The following is a 21400-nucleotide window of genomic DNA, read 5'->3' on the forward strand; positions in this document are numbered from 1 at the left end:
GAAATTAACACATGATCCAATAAGGGGGGGAAAATACAAGCTTCTTGCATGTTTTTTATTTTCTACCAGCATATACATCCAAGCAATTGATTTAAATAAAATTAGTATAAAACATTTTAATTGAACTTTATTGTTACTAATTTTTAGTGTCAGTTGACTTGTGATTTTTGGTAACAATGAATGTTGTTAAATGACAGGTTAATATGCCAACATGATGTACCATGAAGAGTTGGCACATCGATTTAAGTTTCCCTTTGCTCTCAAGTTCCTGATCTTTGCTGTGCTGCTTTAGAGGGTTACCAGGTGAAAATTTGGTGCTTCCCGTTGGGTTTGGGGAGAAACCCACCTGAGACAGCAGGGATTAACACTTCATTTTGAAAAATCTTGCCCTGCAAGAGAGATGGGACATTTTTTTTGAATAGATTGGTATGAGAGAACCTGCAACTAAAACTAGTCCTGTTCATACCTGGCTTTGTTCTGTGGAAATCCATGTACTGTAAAAGTAAAATTTATGGTGCACAACTTTTTACAAATGTTTAAGGAAAAAAAAAAGTGCCAACATAAATTGAACAAAGCTTCCACTGTCCGGCAAGCGCAAATTCTCAGAGCGACATAATACAATAATAAAGCAACCAAGAAACTAGAACCACCCAGTTGAAGGCTGGGGTGTACTCTACGAACTGCTTTGCCTGTGCTGGGACGAGGGAGCAGTACCACAGGACATGCGCGATGCCAATATCATCACCCTCTATAGGAACAAGGATGACCGCAGTGAATGCAACAACTACTGTGGAATCTCCCTGCTCAGCATAGTGGGGAAAGTCTTCGCTCGAGTCGCTTTAAACAGGCTCCAGGAGCTGGCTGAGCGCGTCTACCCTGAGGCACAGTGTGGCTTTCGAGCAGAGAGATCCACCATTGACATGCTGTTCTCCCTTTGACAGCTACAGGAGAAATGCCGCGAACAACAGATGCCCCTCGACGTTGCTTTCATTGATCTCACCAAAGCCTTTGACCTCGTCAGCAGACGTGGTCTCTTCAGACCACTAGAAAAGATGGGATGTCCACCAAAGCTACTAAGTATCATCACCTCATTCCATGACAATATGAAAGGCACAATTCAGCATAGCGGCGCCTCATCAGACCCCTTTCCTATCCTGAGTGGCGTGAAACAGGGCTGTGTTCTCGCACCTACATTGTTTGGGATCTTCTCCCTGCTGCTCTCTCACGCGTTCAAGTCTTCAGAAGAAGGAATTTTCCTCCACAAGATCAGGTGGTAGGTTGTTCAACCTTGCCCATCTAAGAGCGAAGACCAAAGTACAGAAAGTCCTCATCAGGGAACTCCTCTTTGCTGAGGATGCTGCATTAACATCCCTCACTGCAAAGACTCATCGACAGGATTGCGGCTGCCTGCAATGAATTTGGCCTAACCATCAGCCTCAAGAAAACGAACATCATGGGGCAGGACGTCAGTAATGCTCCATCCATCAATATTGGCGACCACGCCTAGGAAGTGGTTCAAGAGTTCACCTACCTAGGCTCAACTATCACCAGTAACCTGTCTCTAGATGCAGAAATCAACAAGCGCATGGGTAAGGCTTCCACTGCTATATCCAGACTGTCTAAGAGAGTGTGGGAAAATGGCGCACTGACACGGAACACAAAAGTCCGAGTGTATCAGGCCTGTGTCCTCAGTACCTTGCTCTATGGCAGCGAGGCCTGGACAACGTATGCCAGCCAAGAGCGACGTCTCAATTCATTCCATCTTCGCTGCCTCCGGAGAATTCTTGGCATCAGGTGGCAGGACCGTATCTCCAACACAGAAGTCCTCGAGGCGGCCAACATCCCCAGCTTATACACACTACTGAGTCAGCGGCGCTTGAGATGGCTTGGCCATGTGAGCCGCATGGAAGATGGCAGGATCCCCAAAGACACATTGTACAGCGAGCTCGCCACTGGTATCAGACCCATCGGCCGTCCACGTCTCCGCTTTAAAGACGTCTGCAAACGCGACATGAAATCCTGTGACATTGATCACAAGTCGTGGGAGTCAGTTGCCAGCGTTCGCCAGAGCTGGCGGGCAGCCATAAAGACAGGGCTAAAATGTGGCGAGTTGAAGAGACTTAGTAGTTGGCAGGAAAAAAGATAGAGGCGCAAGGGTAGAGCCAACTGTGCAACAGCCCCAACAAACAAATTTCTCTGCAGCACCTGTGGAAGAGCCTGTCACTCTAGAATTGGCCTTTATAGCCACTCCAGGCACTGCTTCATAAACCACTGACCACCTCCAGGCGCGTATCCATTATCTCGAGATAAGGAGGCCCAAAAGAAAAAGAAGTTATCCATCACCATCTTCCCAATTCATCTTGGACACTGTCCTCCCTCTTAATTTGTAAGTGTTCTAACTCACTTCTTTCAAAAGCATGATGATATCTGATATGCTTCATCCTTTTTTCCTGATATATATGCCATCACCCAGCAAAATCAATTGCACGGGGCAGCTTCCACATGGACATCAGTGACATCTAATTTTACCTCCAAACTTCATTTTAATGACTGCGATGATGTGGACAATGTCACTTTCCTAATCAATCTGGCCATCTTGGCCTGAATTTTGCTGCAATAATAATGGCGAGGCTATCAACACGAGGTGGTGTTGCAGGGTATATCTCGCAGCAACTTCTGCCGTCAGCACATATGCAGTTAAACACAGAAATCCAGAAGTTTCTGTCAGAAATACCCTGTTCCTCCACAAATAGCAATAGATATGTGTGAAGTTGTTGTACTTGCCCACTAATTCTGTGCTAAAATCAGCTTAAAAAGTTAGGGCTGTTGTATTCAGGAGTGAGCGAGTGAGAGTTTTTAACAGCATAATGTGATTACTGGCAAACAACATCTCTAACCCTGAAACATTAATTTTACAAGTGTGGAGTCTCGTTCCCTCCGAAGAAAATTTGAGATTTTTGGAAAAAAATTTAAGTAATTTCTGCGTTTAGTTTCTTGGTCTATCTTTTATCTCACTACTTTAATTTCCCAATCTTTATTTCACTTTCTATACATGATTTAACTCTAATTTATATTTCCCACTTTATACTTGGTTTGGACTCTGCATGTCTTAGTGAGGATTATTCAGTCTGGTTGGTTGAAGAACCTTGCTGTTGCTTGCCCTGCTCAGACATGCCACAGCTCTGCTGTAGAGGACACCATGCTGGATATTGGGAAATCTGTTGACAAGCTCACAAAACTTTGAGGGCAACTGTCAGCAAGGTGAATGGCAATGCCACTCCTTTGCCATGGAGAGCAAACTTCAGGGCCCTGTTGCGGTTGGGGAGGATGGCCTGAGTGAAAGTATGAAGATCGACAGGGTAGGTAATTAGACTTTTTTTGGATAATTTTTTTGAACTGTGGGAAATATGAACTGATCTAGATTGAGTTGGATAATAGAGTACTATTTGTTGCAATTTTTGTCTAGCCCCCTTTAGCACCTGGTTTCTTTGTATTTATCAATTGTGAAAATTCCATTTGACATCCTGTAAACTATACCATATGGTACTTGTTTAAAGTGAGTATATGCTATTCGAATTACTTTTTATTACACAGAACAAAGGTTTTTATAGTTTGCATGATGCAGTTCTACTAATACATAAAATGTATTGAAAGTTTTTGAATTGCTTTCTTCTACTTCCTTGTGTTTCTTCCTATTCTTGCCGCAGCTATACTCTATTTACATAGAAAATAGGAGCCAGAGTAGACCATTGGGCCCTTCGAGCCTGCTCCGCCATTCAGAAAAGATCATGGTTGATCATCTAATTCAGTACCCCGTTCCCGCTTTCTCCCCATAATCTTTATCCCTTTGGCATTAAGAAATATATCTATCTCCTTCTTAAATATATTTAATGGTTTGGCCTCCACTGCCTTCTGCGGTAGAGAATTCCACAGGTTCACCACCCTCTGAGTGAAGAAATTTCTCCTCATCTCGGTTCTAAATGGCATACCCCGTATCCTGAGACTGTGTCCCCTGGTTCTGGACTCCCCAGCTATCGGGAATATCCTCCCTGCATCTAGTCTATCTAGTCCTGTCAGAATTTTATAGGTTTCTATGAGATCCCCTCTCATTCTTCTAAACTCTAGTGAATATAGGCCTAGCCAACCCAATTTCTCCTCATACGTCAATCCTGCCATCCCAAAAATCAGCCTAGTAAATCATCTTTGCACTCCCTCCATGGCAAGAACATCCTTCCTCAGATAAGGAGACCAAAACTGCACACAATACTCCAGATGTGGTCTCACCAAGGCTTTGTATGACTGCAGTAAGACATCTGTGCTCCTGTACTCAAATTCTCTTGCAATGAAGGCCAACATACCATTCGCCTTCCTAATTGCTTGCTGCACCTCAGTGCTTGCTTTCAGTGACTGGTGTACAAGGACACCAAGGTCTTGTTGCACCTCCCTCTTTCCCAATCTATCACCATTCAGATGATAATTGAAGCGCAGCAAGCTAAAATTGAAGCAGAATGATCAGATAATGTAAATTCCAAAAAGAAATATGGCCACTTGTTAGTCAGCTTCATTGCTGCGATTTGATATCATGGATTTGTACTCCCACTGGCATTCCACCATTTTCACACATGACTAAATACAAGCAAGAATCACTGTCACTAGGCGCGTTGTAATTTGATTAAACAATTTTCATTTCTAATACTTGCTCCAAAGTTGCTTGGTGAATGAGTGGTGTAACACCACAGAGGTTAATCAGTAGCCTCAAATCTCAGACTTTATTGCATCTGAATCAATGACGCTAGCCACTAATTCCTTCATGTCAATTGTGCTTTCCCCTCACAGGGTAGCAGTGGTTTCTAAATCATTTGAAGGACAAACTGACAGAACAGAGAAATGGTACGGCACACAGTACAAGCAGGAAGCCATTGGTGCTGATATCCTCCAGGTGGGCAACATGCACCTACTAAAATAGGGATAATATGGATTGTTTTAGTTGAAGTCTGAATCTTTTGGCTTCTCTCATTACACACAATAATGTTTTTAAATGTACTAGTTTTAGTTATATTTTACACTGGGCAATTTGTACAAGAAATAGGGTTTAAAAGTAGAAATCTATATCCTAAAGTATCTTGAATTTAGCATATCAGTTGTGATAAGTTCTGTGTGTTGGCCTGTGTAACACTTTTGTGCCCTTGTAGATTGCAGAAGTCAAAATGTTAAGTGCTGCCTTTATTTTCTGTCTAATGCAGCACTTGCATAACCTAACAGATGTTCATCGAGATCATAGATAGATACAGTACTGAAACAGGCCCTTTGGCCCACCAGGTCTGTGCCGACAATCAACCACCCATTTATACTAATCCTACATTAATCCCATATTCCCGACCACATCCCCACAATTCTCTTTCCACCTACCTACACTAGGGACAATTTACAATGGGCAATTTACCTATCAACCTGCAAGTCTTTGGCTGTGGGAGGAAACCGGAGCACCCGGCAGAAACCCACGCAGTCACAGGGAGAACTTGTAAACTCCACACAAGCAGTACCCAGGACTGAACCCGGGTCGCTGGAGCTGTGAGGCTGCGGTGCTAGGTGTTGATGTACATCTAGACAACTTGTATAAATGCAGTACCCAGAATAAAAGCCAGCTATTTTAATCTATAATTTTGCAGTCTTAAAGATCTATTTTTAATGAGATTTGGATGTGACGCACTAAACTGATTTTTATGTATAGGTGGCTTTTTTTTTGTATGGGATGATTGAGCTGTTCAGTTGTTTCCTAATGGCATTCATTTATGCACAGCAACTTAGATTTATAGACTGTTTTTAAAGTAGTAAAGCGACAAAAGCTGCTTTTAGGGACTGTTAGCAAACAAAAATATTCCATTTTCGACAGGAAATATAGACTAGAGATCCGATCAAGGTTAGGTTAAAGTTGACAGAACAGTTCAAGTTGCTGTGGTCCAAAATTATGATCGGTCATTTTCCTTTTTTCTGTGCTCATCCAATTGAGAACATGCTGAGAAATAATGGAAACAAATTTCGCTATTATTTGGGAAGTATCTAAGTAATGCAACAATCCTATGGGTGCAGTGCTGAGTTACTTCTAAATTTTTATAGAAATCTAATTTACAGGCAGAACAATTTATCGGGTTTTATGGCAATAGCCCCATTCTATCAAGATGTACTGCAAAGCCATGATTTTATTCCATCCTAATTTCACATTATCTCATGATGTGTGTCCTTTGCATTGCTTTAGCCCTGTACAATAACTTTTGAAGTGCTGAATTCTGGCATGAGTGGTTTAATGATTGAAGAATGGAGATAAAATAGAATGGTTCTATAATTTTTTTCACCGATCTGATCTGATGCTAGTTTTTTATTAGCAGGTGCATTCTCACCTGTACCCATTTCTCCTGCAGGATTCACACTTTTTTTTATAGCAGCTGGGGATTGCTAATTCACTGAAGTCTTAAGAAAAGATAAAAGTCTCTAACAATGAAATCTACACACACCATGCAAACCTGAAAAAAATGGGGAAATAATGTTATCAAGAGTTCCCAAATAGGGATTGTTGTGATTAACAAAACCTGCAATATTGGCGGTACAAAAATATATAATGGGACAGAATTATTATGAAATGAACAAGATTCCTGGATCATTCTGCAACAAGAGAAGTAAGCTGTCTGAAATGAGATATGTCTTCCTGGCTCCTGGGACCATAACCCAATCAAGCAACTTAGGCTTGAAACAATGCCTGTACAGAGCATGTCATATTTCAAGGGGTACATTTGGACCATGGCAGTGTGTTGACTTAAAAGTTGAGATGAAGGGTGATGGAGAGAGCAATTCTACTGAACTTGACGTTTTCAGTCTCAAGGTCTGGCTTTCAGTTGTTTCAGCAGAGAGGAGCCTGTTGTCTCTTCTTCTGAGGCCAGGGGGTCATATAGGTGTCCTCCTAATCTCCTTTGTGATATTCTGGTTTTCAGCAGCCTGACATAAAAGTATCAGATCTCCAGTGGACATGTTGCTGTTTTACTTTGGCTTTGGTTTTCTGGCTGTCTAGGACCTCGCCGTTGTCTACCCTGGATCTGGTTTTATTTTGTCAGGTGATCAATATTAGATTAAATATCATCTCTGTTTACAAGGGCTTGGATACCCCTATACTTTGGCCACCAAAGGTATGCTTTCCAGAATACCAGCCCAGTATTTTTTCAAATCTGGTGGACGTTGTGCTGTGAATTTAGAAATGCTGTGAGGGTCCAATGCATCCTCTTGTAAAATCTGTTTTTGTCTAAAGTCAATAGAATATTGTTACCTGGTCTTAATCATATTTTTAAAATGAAAGGATCTTTCACCACACGCAAGGAGTAAATACAAAACCATGCTGTTTGCTGTAAAGAAGCTTCTCTTTATTTTTACAGAAGTGGCAGAATGCAGACCTAAATGGGAAGTTCAAACTGCCAGTGAAGAATGAGTTTATTCCTACAAATTTTGAGATCTTACCTTTGGAGAATGATGCTCCACCATTTCCATCTCTTATTAAGGTAAATGATTCTAGCATCAAAAATATGCAGCGGGATGTCAGTTGAAAAATATGTCATACTTCATTAAATTTATATAAAAATAAGTTAATTTGGTTTATTTAAAAAAAAAATCATGCTGCTAATATTCACTCAACAAGTTGACAAAGATTACTGCTTATTTCATTGTTCATCCTGCTGAAGGAAAAGGTATTGACGCTGGTTAAATTGACAGTTGTTCAATAAGAAATCAATACTGTTTGTTCAGTAATCAGACTTGATGGTAAATTTAAAAAACATAATAAATCTGATGCCCTGGTGTTGGGAACTTTCATATATAAATTTTAATTTCTTTTAAGAACAATAATTAAAACACGGAAGCTATTTTTTATTTCACAAATGCTGTCAGGAATGAATGCACCACTCATTACTTTGGGCCTGCAGCCCAGAGCTGTTAGACAACCACGTTGGTTGGATAGTTTTCCTTCACTGCACTACTTGTAGCCTTAATTTGCAAACTGCTACAACAGGATGCATTTAAAATACTTGGCACATTCAAAAAAACTTGCATAGCATTACACTTGCAACATAGTGCCCCACTTCTTACAGGAGTGCCATGGCAACATATGCATGTGAACCCATCAGTGTTGCATGACTTGTTCAATCAGAATCTGAGATAACACACTAAATGGTCATAAATGCAGTTAACTGGCCTGAAATTATATCATAAGCATGATTTGAGGGGAAAAAAGTGTGACATCTTGTGTATGGTAACTTAGCACACATGTGCTCGCTCTCTGTCCAGGTTTTGAGTTCAGCCATTGTTCCACAAACCATGGAATGTTTTTCATTTCTATAGTGAGCCCCCAGAATTGCTGAATTCAATGATTTAAAGCATATTTTAATCTGTCAGAGGACTCGTCTGAGCTTTTATCCTTGTGGCTTAGCAGTATAGAGATTTTAGAGTTGGTAGAGACCCAACTGAAGCTGGGAATGTGACATTCCAGCAGTGGAACATGAAGATCCTATGTGAGAACAGATTATTATACCTATAATATTTAGGTTGCGAAAAATCATCTGAGCTGGAAATTTAAGCAAGCTCCATGATGGTATTTTTAAAAACCTGCATTTGTTGGGATTGTGTCAAATGAAATAAGTTTAATTCCCTTTATGGTGGGATTTTTAAGATGGTGGACAAAATGTTTTGTAAAGATGTAAAAGCAATAACCGAGAAATGTTTATGGTGCTGAGACATCTTCCATGTTTAAATTGCTCAAATTAAAATATATATTTTTAATAATCATGTATTATAATTCCAGTGATATAAACTGAATGCATCATTAGACAAGTGGGTACAGAAAAGAATCTCTTTTCTGAACAGCTCCCTTCGATGCACAAGTAGCTTTTAAATGAACAAAGCATAATGGGAGATAATTTGTCCCCTCAAACTGTACAATAAATAGCCTATCGTGGACTTGATTCAGGTTGCTTAAATTTCAGATCATGAAGCTCTGGTTTAAAAATTCCAAAAGTTAAAGTGGTCTTACATTTTGCATTGATTATAATTCTTGCACTGTTTCTCATTAGCTGTGCCATGTACCAGCAACCCTCTGTATAATTAAAATGTCTTTTAAGTTCTCCTTCTGTTGTGTTTTTTATGGTCACCTTTAAATTTTTGCCCTTTAGTTAGAGTCACTGACCACTGGAAATAGTTTTTCCCAATTTACCTTTATCAAACCTCCTCCAAATTTTAGACCCATCAATTAGATCTCTCTTTAATCTCCTTTTGTTCTAATGAAAAGAACCCTGATTTTCTTCAGTCTCTCCTCATATCTGAAGCCTCTCATTACTGATGTACTGAAAGTGAATATCTTCATCTTTTCATATTGGGGATTTCCTTCCTCAAGTAAAGATGCCTGAAACTGGACACTATTTTCTAACTGTGACTCAATTTATGCTTGTAAAAGATTTCTTATTGCTTTGAGCAGAATTGCACGTTATTTATATGATGCCTGACATTATTGAACAATGACCAGTTTCACTTGAAAGGTCACTCTTCCATATTCTTAACTGTGAGAAGTAGAACTAACTTCCATAGTTTATGTAATCAACACTTCACTTGATATTCCAGCTTTCATAGTCCATATAAAGAGATATTTTGGCAGATTAGGCTGTATACCAGAAATTAAGGTGCTTAATTTTTCAAAAATGAAGTTGGCTTGCAATGTTGAAAATTGTTTTTGATTAGGGCGACGCAGTGGTTAGCACCGCAGCCTCACAGCTCCAGCGACCCGGGTTCAGTTCTGGGTACTGCCTGTGTGGAGTTTGCAAGATCTCCCTATGACTGCGTGGGTTTCTGCCGGGTGCTCCGGTTTCCTCCCACAGCCAAAGACTTGTAGGTTGATAGGTAAATTGGCCATTGTAAATTGCCCCTACTGTAGGTCGGTGGTAGGAGAATGGTGGGGACGTGGTCGGGAATATGGGATTAATGTAGGATTAGTATAAATGGGTGGTTGTTGGTGGGCCGAAGGGCCTGTTTCAGTGCTGTATCTCTAAATAAAAAAAATAAATAAAATAACATTGTGAATTGTATTCTTGCAGGACACTGCTATGAGCAAGGTGTGGTTCAAGCAAGACGACAAATTCTTTCTCCCAAAAGCGTGCTTAAACTTTGAGTTTTTCAGGTATGTTCCTCAAATGGTGATGAATTCTAATTGTAGAAGCAATAATGCCACGTATCTCGTAAAATATCAGTAAGGAAGCTGTGGTGAAATTATATAACTCCCTATCAATTGTTGAAAATGGTTATCGTCCAATTAAGTAACATTTATCACTTCTAGGTATTTACCACTAAGTGCCAGCTTGGCTCACTTGGTAGCACACTAGCCTCTTGAGGCATAAGGTTGTGGGTTCAAGTGCACAAATTTAGGCAGATACTCTCGTGCAGTGCTGAAAGAGTGGGAATACACTTTCCATTCTGAGTTTTTCTATACTTGCATCCTCCACTGACAGAAAAGATGGTGCTCAGCCACAAAGAATGAAATGATGTGCTGACAAAAAAAAGGAAATGTGTTTCAAAAAGCATCAAACTTTTAAGTCATGGCTTCAAAATGATGGGCACGTCAGTTTGTAGAAGCAGATTCCAGTCCCACACCAACACCACTGCTAAGCATTTGGCCATTTGTAAGGCTGGAGGAAGTCCGATAGGAAGGTGGGGGAAGGCCATAAATGGATCCTTAAGAATTTAAAATTTGCGTCTTTAGTGGACTGGGAGCCAATGTTGGTTTGTGAGCACTAGCATGATGGGTGAGGAGCCCTTGTGTGGGTTAAGTTATAGGCAGCAGTTTTTGGATGAACTGAAGTTTGTGGGGTGTGGATGACAGAGGCTGGCATGGAAAGCATTGGAATGGAACATTGATGAGAGTTTCAGCAGCAGATGCGGTGAGGCAGGAGTGAAGACGGGCAGTGTTGGAGGTTGAAGAGCTTGTTCTGATTCAGAGGGGATGGGGCCAAAAGCTCAACTGAGGATCAGATACAATGCTGAGGTTGCGAATAGTCCAACTCCGCCTGAGACGGTGTTGAGGTGGGGGTGGAATTGGTGAAGATGGAACAGATTATCGTGGAGCCTTTGGTCTTCTCGATGTTTAATCGGAGGAAATTGTAGCTTATCCAGACTGGATGTTGGGCAAGCTGTTTTGACAACACATAGGCAATGGAGGGGTCAGGAGAAATGGTGAGTTGAGCTGGATCTTAGCGACATGTGGAACCTGACCTTATGGCTTTAGATGGTGTTGGGGGCAGCATGTAGATGAGAAATTGGGGGCCCTTGTCTGTCTCTTACTTCCTGAAAGTTGTCGGTGTGTTGTTAACCTCAAAATTTGATTGGAATAGGGTGATGGGAGTGGTATGTTACTTTGTCACACTGTACACCCGTTGATTTTTTTTTTAAAAAAAAGGAAAGACAGTCTTGTGTTTATATAGCATGTTCAACAAGCTCAGGACGTTACAAAGTGGTCTACAGTTAGTGGAATACTTTTGAAGTGCAATCATTTTTTCACGTAAGAAGCCTAACACGTTGGTGAAAAATTTGATTTCCACAGCTTCTGAAGTCCAATCCATTGATGTTGAAAAGTACAAAAATGGTGACAGGAAAAACCCACAAGGGCCAATGTATTGATAAAGAGACTTCGTGATAAAGTAACTGGTATTTTAGGTACCAAATGGAATATCTGTTCACATTTCAAGTAAATGAGCTTAGTCTGAACATTTTAATTTTGAAATTTTTGCTAACAGTAATGAAAGGACATTTGAATTGCTGCAACAGAATTTTATGTAATTTTAACCGAATACCATATGAAGAACTGAATAGCTCTCACATTTCAGAAAAATTACATGAAATATTTTTTGAATATATTTCACATTTAATTGTTCAGTTTCTTGCATGTGACATTGCTTTGACTTTTGAGTTGCTAATTTATTGTACCCTTTATGAATGATCCTGTAACGTTCATTCCAACAAAACAGCAAGTCTTTTTTTCTATTAAGTCTGAAGTACTTGGTCACACTTGGATAATGACAATTGTTTTTTTAAGCTCATTAACAGTTGTCATTGCTTCATTTTTGTCGTTTTGGGCCCACTGTATAGGGGTTAGAACAGTCTGAATGTGGGACAGTATAAGGTGTCTATGGATTGAGCTGTGCATTTTGCAGGGTGAAGTGCAGATTTTTTGCAGAAACTATTTGCTCTTTCAGAGAGCCGGTAGAGACATGATGGGCTGAATGGCCCCCTCCTGCACTGTAACAATTCTGTGATTAAGCAACCTTATTCTTAGAAGGCTAATTGATGTTCACTGTTGTGGTTTATTTCTGTCCAACTGTTTGATTCATTGCACTGCTTCCTCTGTTAGGGAAGAAGTTTGGCAAGCATGGGCTCAAACAATTGCACTGCCTTCTGCAGTTTGCTGGTCCCATAGTGTGGTTTTCTTGTAGATGCACATTTCATGATGTATCAGAAAACCAACATTGGTTTTATTAAGTCCTGAACCAAATTATAAGCCTATTTTAGCAATATGTTTTGTAGATAGTGCATGTAGAAATCTGAAAAAGCAAATGGCTTTATACCTGTAACCATATGAATAAAGAAACTAAAGCAAGCATTGCATATTTTTCATTTTTCGATAAATTAATGGAAAACATGCTTCCCCTGAGCAGTACAACTAGTTAGATATTGCCTTTACATGTTGTCCTGTGTTAAAATCCATCTGGGAGCTGACGCTTGTGCCTCAGCTATTTTAAATGGATTTCCATGGTGAAGAAGGGAGAGAAGATAAGCAGGGCTAGTACATTCAGCCATTCCCTTCAAACAAGTTATGTCAGCACATGCAATGTTAGGGTGAAATTGTACAGCATATCACAACCTTTTAAGCCAAGTGATTTTTTTTTTGTTAAGCATGTTGACACTGATGCTATAAGCCTCAATGCAACGATGGCATGCCACAAACTCATTTGTCTTCATATTCAGATGTATTGCACAAAGTGAAAAGTCTATTGTTTGAAATGCACAGACATTAAAATGATCAGAAATGCAATGGTCAGTCTGTTGTTTAAAGACGTCCTGCCAGTTTCCATCACTTGTGTAGTGAACAGGAAGGATTTATTATATTGAAAATGTTCTCAGTTAATATATTTATGAAATACATTTAAAGTTTTACAGAATGTTTTTACTGAGATTTTGAAAAATCAAATGCTTTTCTCATTTGAATAGCTATGTTGAAAGGTGGCAGTAATATTTTATTGACTTGTGTTTCATTAATTAAATTTGTAGAAACAGATTTTAATGTTTGGCATATTCTCTTGCAGCCCATTTGCTTATGTGGATCCATTACATTGTAATATGGCCTATTTATATCTTGAACTGCTGAAAGATTCTCTCAACGAGTATGCATATGCAGCAGAACTAGCTGGTTTGAACTATGACCTACAAAATACAATCTATGGAATGTATGTAAGTACCCAAATTCAAGGAAACAGAGCTCCAGAATTATTTTCCTCAAGTTTTTAGTTTATTTTTGTAGTGGCTTTTTCATTTCTCCCCCTAGTCCCATCCCGCCACATGATGAGGTATTTATTTATTTTCTCCTTCCATTGAGTAGGCTTATTAGTTTAGCCATGAGGCTGCATATACATACTCTTCAACCTTTTTGCTTGGCCTATTGTTATGCCATTGTTGAAAGTTGACTGCCTTCCAGGGGGCTTATTGCCACGTTTTATCTTTGTTCTCTTTGTTAGTCACTACATTTATGCTGACCCTCTTCGTTACAACATGACATACCTCTATATCAGGTTATTGAGGGATGACTTAAAAGAGTATACATATGCAGCTCGCCTCACAGGCTTGGTGTATGCACTAGTTCCAGCAATGAACTCGATTCTTGTAAGTAGAGCAGGAAGGGAATCTAGCTTGAGATTGAAGTGTTTGGATGCACAAGCTGCTTGCAGTTCTTAAGATGATTTTTATCTTGCATGTTTAAAATGAACTAAAAAGCCTGAACGATGCATTTGGATTTGCAGTGTACTTACTTCAGTGGTTAAGGACAGCACATTTCTTTAATATCATCGTTCACCACTTTACGCCACAAGTGAGAATACAAATTGTGTTTTTTTTTAAATCAAACTGGTTACTCTTGCATATTGCTTTCCATCATTTGTAAACTTTGGACATTCCAATATATTGTGTCAGTATCTCAAAGCCCTCATGTAGCAATATTTTAAAAATATATTTTCAATTTTCATCAATGGTATCATTAGTATCCACATGAGGGAACAGTGAATAGCAGAAGTTTGTAGCATGGAAGGAGGCTTTTTGGCCCATTGCATTTGTGCCAGCTCTTTTGCTAGTGCAATCCAAAATTGACACAGCTACCCTTCTCTCTTCGAATAACCCGCGATTTGCCTCTGCTTAAAATGCTCATTGTTTCTTCCCTTAAAAGACGTAATGATCTCTGCCTTGATTACTACCTGTAACAAAGCATCCCATGTACCAATAACCCTCCCATAAAGAAGTATCTTGTAACATCTGTCTTTACTCTGAGTGACAATTTTAAATGATCACGTCATTGACTCCCAAAGTTCGAGAGTTTTTTCATCATAACCCTATCAAAACTTCATAATTTAAAAAAACAACACTCCAGTCTCATTTTAACCTTTTCTGTTCCAATGCAATAGTCCCAGTATCTCAGGTCTTTCCTTTTAACTGGTATCAGTCTAGTGATAAGGCGCAGTGGTTAGCACTGCAGCCTTACAGCTCCAGCAACCCGGGTTCAGTTCTGGTTACTGCCTGTGCGGAGTTTGCAAGTTCACCCTGTGACCGCGTGGGTTTCCGCCGGGTGCTCCAGTTTCCTCCCACAGCCAAAGACTTGCAGGTTTTTAGGTAAATTGGCCATTGTAAATTGCCCCTAGTGTAGGTAGGTGGTAGGGGAATGGTGGGGATGTGGTAGGGAATATGGGATTAATGTAGGATTAGTTTAAATGGGTGGTTGTTGGTCGGCACAGACTCGGTCTATCTCTATAAATTTGGATACTGCCTATGGCTTTACTGACATAATGAGGTGTGCACAATGTAAGTAACTAACTGCAGCTTAATTGTTTGTGAAGATTTATCATTCCTCTTTTGGTCTTGTAGTCCCTTATTTTTGAAATCTCAAGTGTCGTTAGTTTTTTATTTGGTTGCTTCATGTACCTGCACCAAAGAATTGTGTATTTGTATTTGTTGGCAGATTTTCCTGTGGTTGTTGGCCCCGCATCAATAAGTCTATTCAGATTGTAGCCAGAGTAGTTTTTCAGCAAAAACAAAATACTGCCGATATTGGAAATCAGAAATAAAAACAAAATTCTTGACTGACAGCATCTGTGGAGAGAGACTGAGTTAATGTTTCAGGTCAATGACCTTTCATCAGATCATGTCTAACTTTTCCCAGTTCTGATACAGTGCTGATGCTTGAGGTGCACTACTTCCAGTTCTTCTACCCATAAACATTAACCCTCTACTTCCAGTCAATCCATGCTGCTGTATTTTATTTTGTGCTGGGATTTTCTTCATTTATCTAATCACTTGCTTCTTCAAAAAAAGATTGTCAAATATGACTTTCAAAGATCCACGCTGGCTGTGCTTGATTATCCCATGTCTTTAAATGCTCAATTTAATCTTCGCCCAATAGCGACATTAAAGTAACTTGCCTATAATTTATTTACTCATTCATGCCTTTGTTACCTCCAGACGTGACTATTCCAACACACTCCTGATTGGTCATCCAGAACTCTGCCACCCATGTCCTAACTTGCAGCAAGCCCCATTCGCCCATCACCCCTGTGCTCACTGACATACATTGACTGACTCCAGGTTGAGCAATGTTTTGATTTTAAAATTCTCATCCTTGTTTTCAAATCCTTTCATGGCTTCACTCTTCCCTATTTCTATAATTGCCTTCAGCCCCACAATCGTGAGGTATCTGCACTCATCTAATTCTGTCGTCTTGAGCATCCCAAATTTTAATCACTCTTTCATTGGTGGCTGTGCCTTCAGTTGCCTAGGCCCTAAGCTCTGGAATTCCTCCCTACACCTCTCTGCCTCGCTTTCTTCACTTAAGACGCTCCTTAAAAACTACCTCTTTGCCCAAGCTTTTGGTCATTTACCCTAATATCTCCTTATGTGGCTCAGTGTCTTGGAATCTCAATCATTTTTTGTTTTATAATGCCTCTGAATGCCTTTGGATGTTTGATTACTTTAAAGGTGCTATATAAATTGTCATTATAATCTGGTTTATACTCCCTCTTGAACAGAGGTATATTACATTGGCTACCCTCCAATCCTCTGGTATGTTTTACTTTATTGTGAGGTACATTGTCCCTCAACTCATGGCCATGCATTGCGTGTGTTCACTATTATTCAAATTCACCATGTCGTAAACTTTGTTTTACTTGTTCAGTGACTTTTATAATTACTAAACTTCTAACAAACATTAACATTATAGTCTTGATATATATTTTCTGATAATTTGATTTCCAAAAAATATTTTTTTTTGTGAAGTGAATTGGGAGAGGGGATATTTTATTATGTTTTTGTTACACTGAACAGTTTTTAAAACAAAACAACCAAACTTAACATTGGCTGCAGTTGCACATTTGTTCAAGTATAATTATTTATAGATAAGTTTGTGAAATAAAAACATGCAGTTGAAATGTAATGAACACACCTGAGAAGGCATACAAAGCGGCAAAAACTAGTGGTAGGCCAGAGGATTGGGAATTTTTTAGGAACGAGCCGTGGATGACTAAAAAGCTAATAGAGGGAGAAAATTGATTATCAAAGTAAATTGGCAAGCAATATATAAACCATCAGCAAGAGCTTCTATTGGTATACAAAAAGAGAGTAGCTAAAGTGAGCGTGGGACCTATGGAGGATGTGACTGGAGAATTGATAACTGGGAACAGGGAAATGGCAGATAAGTTAAACCAATATTTTGCATCGGTCTTCATGGCAGACGACACTATAAACATCCCACATATATGAGATAAGCAGGGAGTTAATGGGAGGAAAGACTTTGAAACAAGTCTCTATCATGAGGGACAAAGCATTTGACAAACTAATGGGACTAAAGGCAGACAAGTCGCCAGGACCTGATGACCTGCATCCAAGGGTTTTAAAGAAAGTGGCTGCAGAGATAGTGGAGGCATTGGTCGAAGTATTCCAGAACTCACTGGATTCCGGGAGGGTCTCAGCAGATTGGAAAACTGCTAATGTGACGCCCCTGTTCAAGAATGGAGGGAGACAAAAAGCAGGAAACTGTAGGCCAGTCAACCTAACATCGGTCGTTGGGAAAATGCTCGAATCCATTATTAAGGAAGAAATAGGCCATTTAGAAAAGCTTAGCACAATCAAACCGAGTCAACACCGTTTTGTGAAAGGGAAATCATGTTTGACAAATTGCTAGAGTTCTTTGAGGATATAACAAACAGAGTTGATAAAGGGGAACTGTTCGATGTCGTGCATTGAGATTTCCAGAAGGCATTCGATAAGGTGCCACATAAAAGATTATTGCTCAAGATAGGAACTCTCAGGATTGGGGGTAATGTGCTAGAATGGATTGAGGATTGGTTAACTCACAGAAGACAGAGAGTCGGCATTAATGGGTCTTTTTCAGGTTGGAAAGACGTAACTCGTGGTGCCACAAGGATTAGTCCTAGGGCCTCAATTATTTACTATCTATATTAATGACTTGGAGGAGGGGGCAGAGTGAAATGTATCCAGATATGCTGACGATACAAAAATAGGTGGGAGGGCATGTTGTGATGAGGCCATAAGGAATCTGCCAGGCGATATGGATAGGTTGAGTGAGTGGGCAAAAAGTTGGCAGATGGAGTTTAATGTAGGAAAGTGTGAGATCATGCACTTTGGTAGGAAGAATCAAAAGGCAGACTATTAAATGGAGAGTGACTCCAAAAAAAGTGCAGCACAGAGGGATCTGGATGTTCTTGTGCATGAAACATAAAGTTAACATGCAGATGCAGCAAGTAATTAAGAAGGCAATGGGATTTTGGCCTTTATTGCTGGAGTTTCAAAATAGGGAAATCTTGTTACAACTGCGCAGTGTGTTGGTGAGGCTGCACCTGGAGTACTGTGTACAGTTTTGGTCCCCGTATTTAAGAAAGGATATACTGGCATTGGAGGCAGTTCAAAAGAGATTCACTAGGCTGATTCCTGGGATGAAGGGGTTGACTTATCAAGAACGGCTAAACAGGTTAGGCCTTTATTTAATAGAGTTTAGAAGAATGAGGGGTGATCTTGTTGAAATGTACAAGTTTCTGAGGGGGCTTGACAAGGTAGATGTTGAGAAGATGTTTCCACTAGTGGAGGAGTGTCTAACTAGGGGACATAGTTACAGAATAAGGGAACGCTCATTTAAAACAAGATGCGAAGGAATGTCTTCTCTCTGAGTGTAATGAATGTCTGGAATTCTGTACCTCAGAGTTGTGGAGGCTAGATCACAAAGTATTTGAAGAGGAGGTAGATAGATTTTTGAAATATCGGGGAGTTGAGGGCTATGAGGAGCTGGCACGAAAGAGGAGTTGAGGTCGGGGGCAGATCAGCCATGATCTTATTGAATGGCGTGGCAGGCTTGAGGGGTCGAATGGCCTACTCCTGCTCCTATTTCTTTTGTTCTTGCGTTCTGACTGTTCCCCAGAAGTATGGAATTATGGTGAAGATTTTTGTCTCGCTGCTGGCTCAGTTTAGGTGTAAATGGGGCAGTAGAGGATCGAAAACGACCAAAAATGTCCTGTTTTCTTCTGGACGTCAGCCTATTCTGAGTTTTGGGCAGACATTCAAATTGATGTAAGTAGTCAGAGCTCCTGCCTGAAACAGGTAGTGGCGTCATTACTGTATGCAAACCAGATTACTGTTATTTAGGTTGCACGTATTTGTACAACAGCCCATTGGTTCCTAATTTTGTACGTTTAGACCACTTTTGTCCAAAAATTTATAGCTGCATTAATTTTTAAAATGTTACAAAATATTCTTGGTGTAAGAGCTTGTTGTGATCGTAGCTGAGATGCAGTTTGAGGTATAACATGTACCTATGGTAGGAGGACTGTATTAAGTATTGCTCATTTACTACTTGATGGGTATTAGCAGGGGTTACTCGGAGGAAAAGTATGACGGATGTCATAAGAACATGAGAACTAGGCGCAGGAGTAGGCAATTCAGCTCCTCGAGCCTGCTCCGGCATTCAATGCGATCACAGCTGATCTCATCTCGACCTCAACTCCACTTTCCTGCCCGTTCTCCATAACCCTTCAACCCATTACTAATTAAAAATCTGTCTTATCTCCTCAAATTTACTCAGTTCACTCTGGGATTGTGAATTCCACAGACTCACGCCCCTTTGAGAGAGGTAATTTCTCCTCTTTTCCGTTTTAAATTTGCTGCCCCTTATCCTAAAGCTATGACCTCTCGTTCTAGTTTGCCTCACAAGAGGAAACATCCTCTCTACGTCTACTTTGTCAATCCCCTTAATCATCATATATACCTCCATTAGTTCTCCTCTCATTCTTCTAAACTCCAGAGAGTAAAGGCCTAAACTGCTCAATCCCTCTTCATAAGACAAACCGCTCATCTCTGGAATCAATCTAGTGAACCTCCTCTGAACTGCCTCCAATGCAACTCCATCCTTCTTCAAGGGGACCAAAACTGTACGTAATACTCCAGGTGCGGTCTCACTAATGCCTTGTACAGTTGCAGCAACCCTTCCCTACTTTTATATTCTATTCCTTTAGCAATAAATGCCAAAATTCCATTTGTCTTCCTTATTACCTGCTGTACCTGCATTCCAGCTTTCTGTGATTCATGCACGAAGACACCCAGATTCCGCTGCACCGAAGCACTCAAGTTCTCTCCATTTAGATAATTTACCTTTCTATTCTTCCGACCAAAATGGATAACCTCACACTTATCCACGTTAAGCTCCGTCTGCCAGATTTTGGCCCATTCACCTAAGCTATCCATATGTAAATTTCTTCTTTCTTTATTGCAACTTACTATCCCACTTACTTTAGTGTCACCTGCAAATTTGGCTATAGTACCTTCTATCCCTACATCCAAGTCATTAATATAGAATGTAAATAGTTGGGGCCCAAGGACCGAACCCTGTGGCACTCCACTAGTTACATCCTGCCAACCAGAAAAAGATTCATTTACCAGACTCTCTCTCTTCTGTTGGGTAGCCAATCCTCAATCCAAGCTAATAAATTGCCCCTAACCCATGTGATCTTACCTTGTGTATTAACCTTTTGTGCAGCACCTTATCAAATGCCTTCTGGAAGTCCAGATAAACTACATCTACAGGATCCCTATTATCCACTTTGCTTGTCACAGCTTCAAAGAACTCTAGCAAATTAGTCAAACACGATTTACCCTTCATTAAACCATGCTAACTCTGATGGATTGCCTTTTGACTTTCTAAATGTCCTGTTGTTACTTCCTTAATAATGGATTCTTAACAATTTCCCAACGATAGATGTTAAACTAACTGGTCTATAGTTTCCTACTTTCTGCCTCCCTCCTGTTTTGAATAAGGGCATTATATTCGTTTTTTTCCAATCCACTGGAACCTTTCCCACATCCAGGGAATTTTGGAATATTATAACCAATGGATCCACTATCTCTGCTGCCACTGCCTTTAAGACCCTCGGATGTAGGCCATCAGGCCCTGGGGACTTGTCTACCTTCAATCCCAATAGTTTGCTCAGTAATTTTTCCCTAGTGATGATTGCTCGAAGTTCCTCTCTTTTTCTCTGACCTCTGCATTATCTGTTTCTATTAGGATGGTACTAGTGTCCTCCACTGTGAAAACTGAGGCAAATTACTGATTTAGTGTCTCTGCCATTTCTGTTCTCTATTAACTCCCCAGTCTCATCCTCCAACGGACCAACATTCACTTTTGCTCCTCTCTTACCTTTTATATACTTATAGAAGCTTTTGCTATCCATTTTTATATTTTGTGCTAGTTTTCTTTCATAATTTACCTTTGCTCTTTTTATTTTTTAGTAACCCTTTGTTCATCTTAAAAAGTTTCCCAATCTTCCAGCATGCCACTGACCTTTGCAATATGATATGCCTTGGTTTTTGTCTGTCTTATCCTTAACTTCCTTGCTTAGCCATGGATGTTTTTTCCCCCCTCTTAGAATCCTTCTTCCTCACTGGAATATATTTTAATTGGGCGTCGATGAGATGCTGCAGGCCATCAGCAGGAGAATGTGTTTAAACACAATCTGTAACCTTCTGGTCCAGCATATTCCTCACTACCTGTTGCCATCAAGCTGGGGGA

The 21400-nt window shown here is 40.1% G+C and overlaps 1 protein-coding gene across 4 annotated transcripts in view; it reads left to right on the plus strand.

The window, feature by feature from the left end:
- ide (insulin-degrading enzyme) overlaps positions 1–21400 on the plus strand; it is a 165058-nt gene that overhangs the window by 61601 nt on the left and 82057 nt on the right. For all 4 annotated transcript variants that reach the window (XM_068052630.1, XM_068052631.1, XM_068052629.1 and 1 more), the window contains exons 12-15: positions 4837–4939; positions 7422–7544; positions 10122–10204; positions 13380–13524. In XM_068052630.1, the coding sequence (XP_067908731.1) occupies positions 4837–4939; positions 7422–7544; positions 10122–10204; positions 13380–13524 (454 nt within the window). The remainder of the gene's footprint in view (positions 1–4836; positions 4940–7421; positions 7545–10121; positions 10205–13379; positions 13525–21400) is intronic.

The sequence above is a fragment of the Heterodontus francisci genome, chromosome 20, assembly GCF_036365525.1.
Source record: "Heterodontus francisci isolate sHetFra1 chromosome 20, sHetFra1.hap1, whole genome shotgun sequence".
In the NCBI taxonomy this organism is placed as follows: Eukaryota; Metazoa; Chordata; class Chondrichthyes; order Heterodontiformes; family Heterodontidae; genus Heterodontus; species Heterodontus francisci.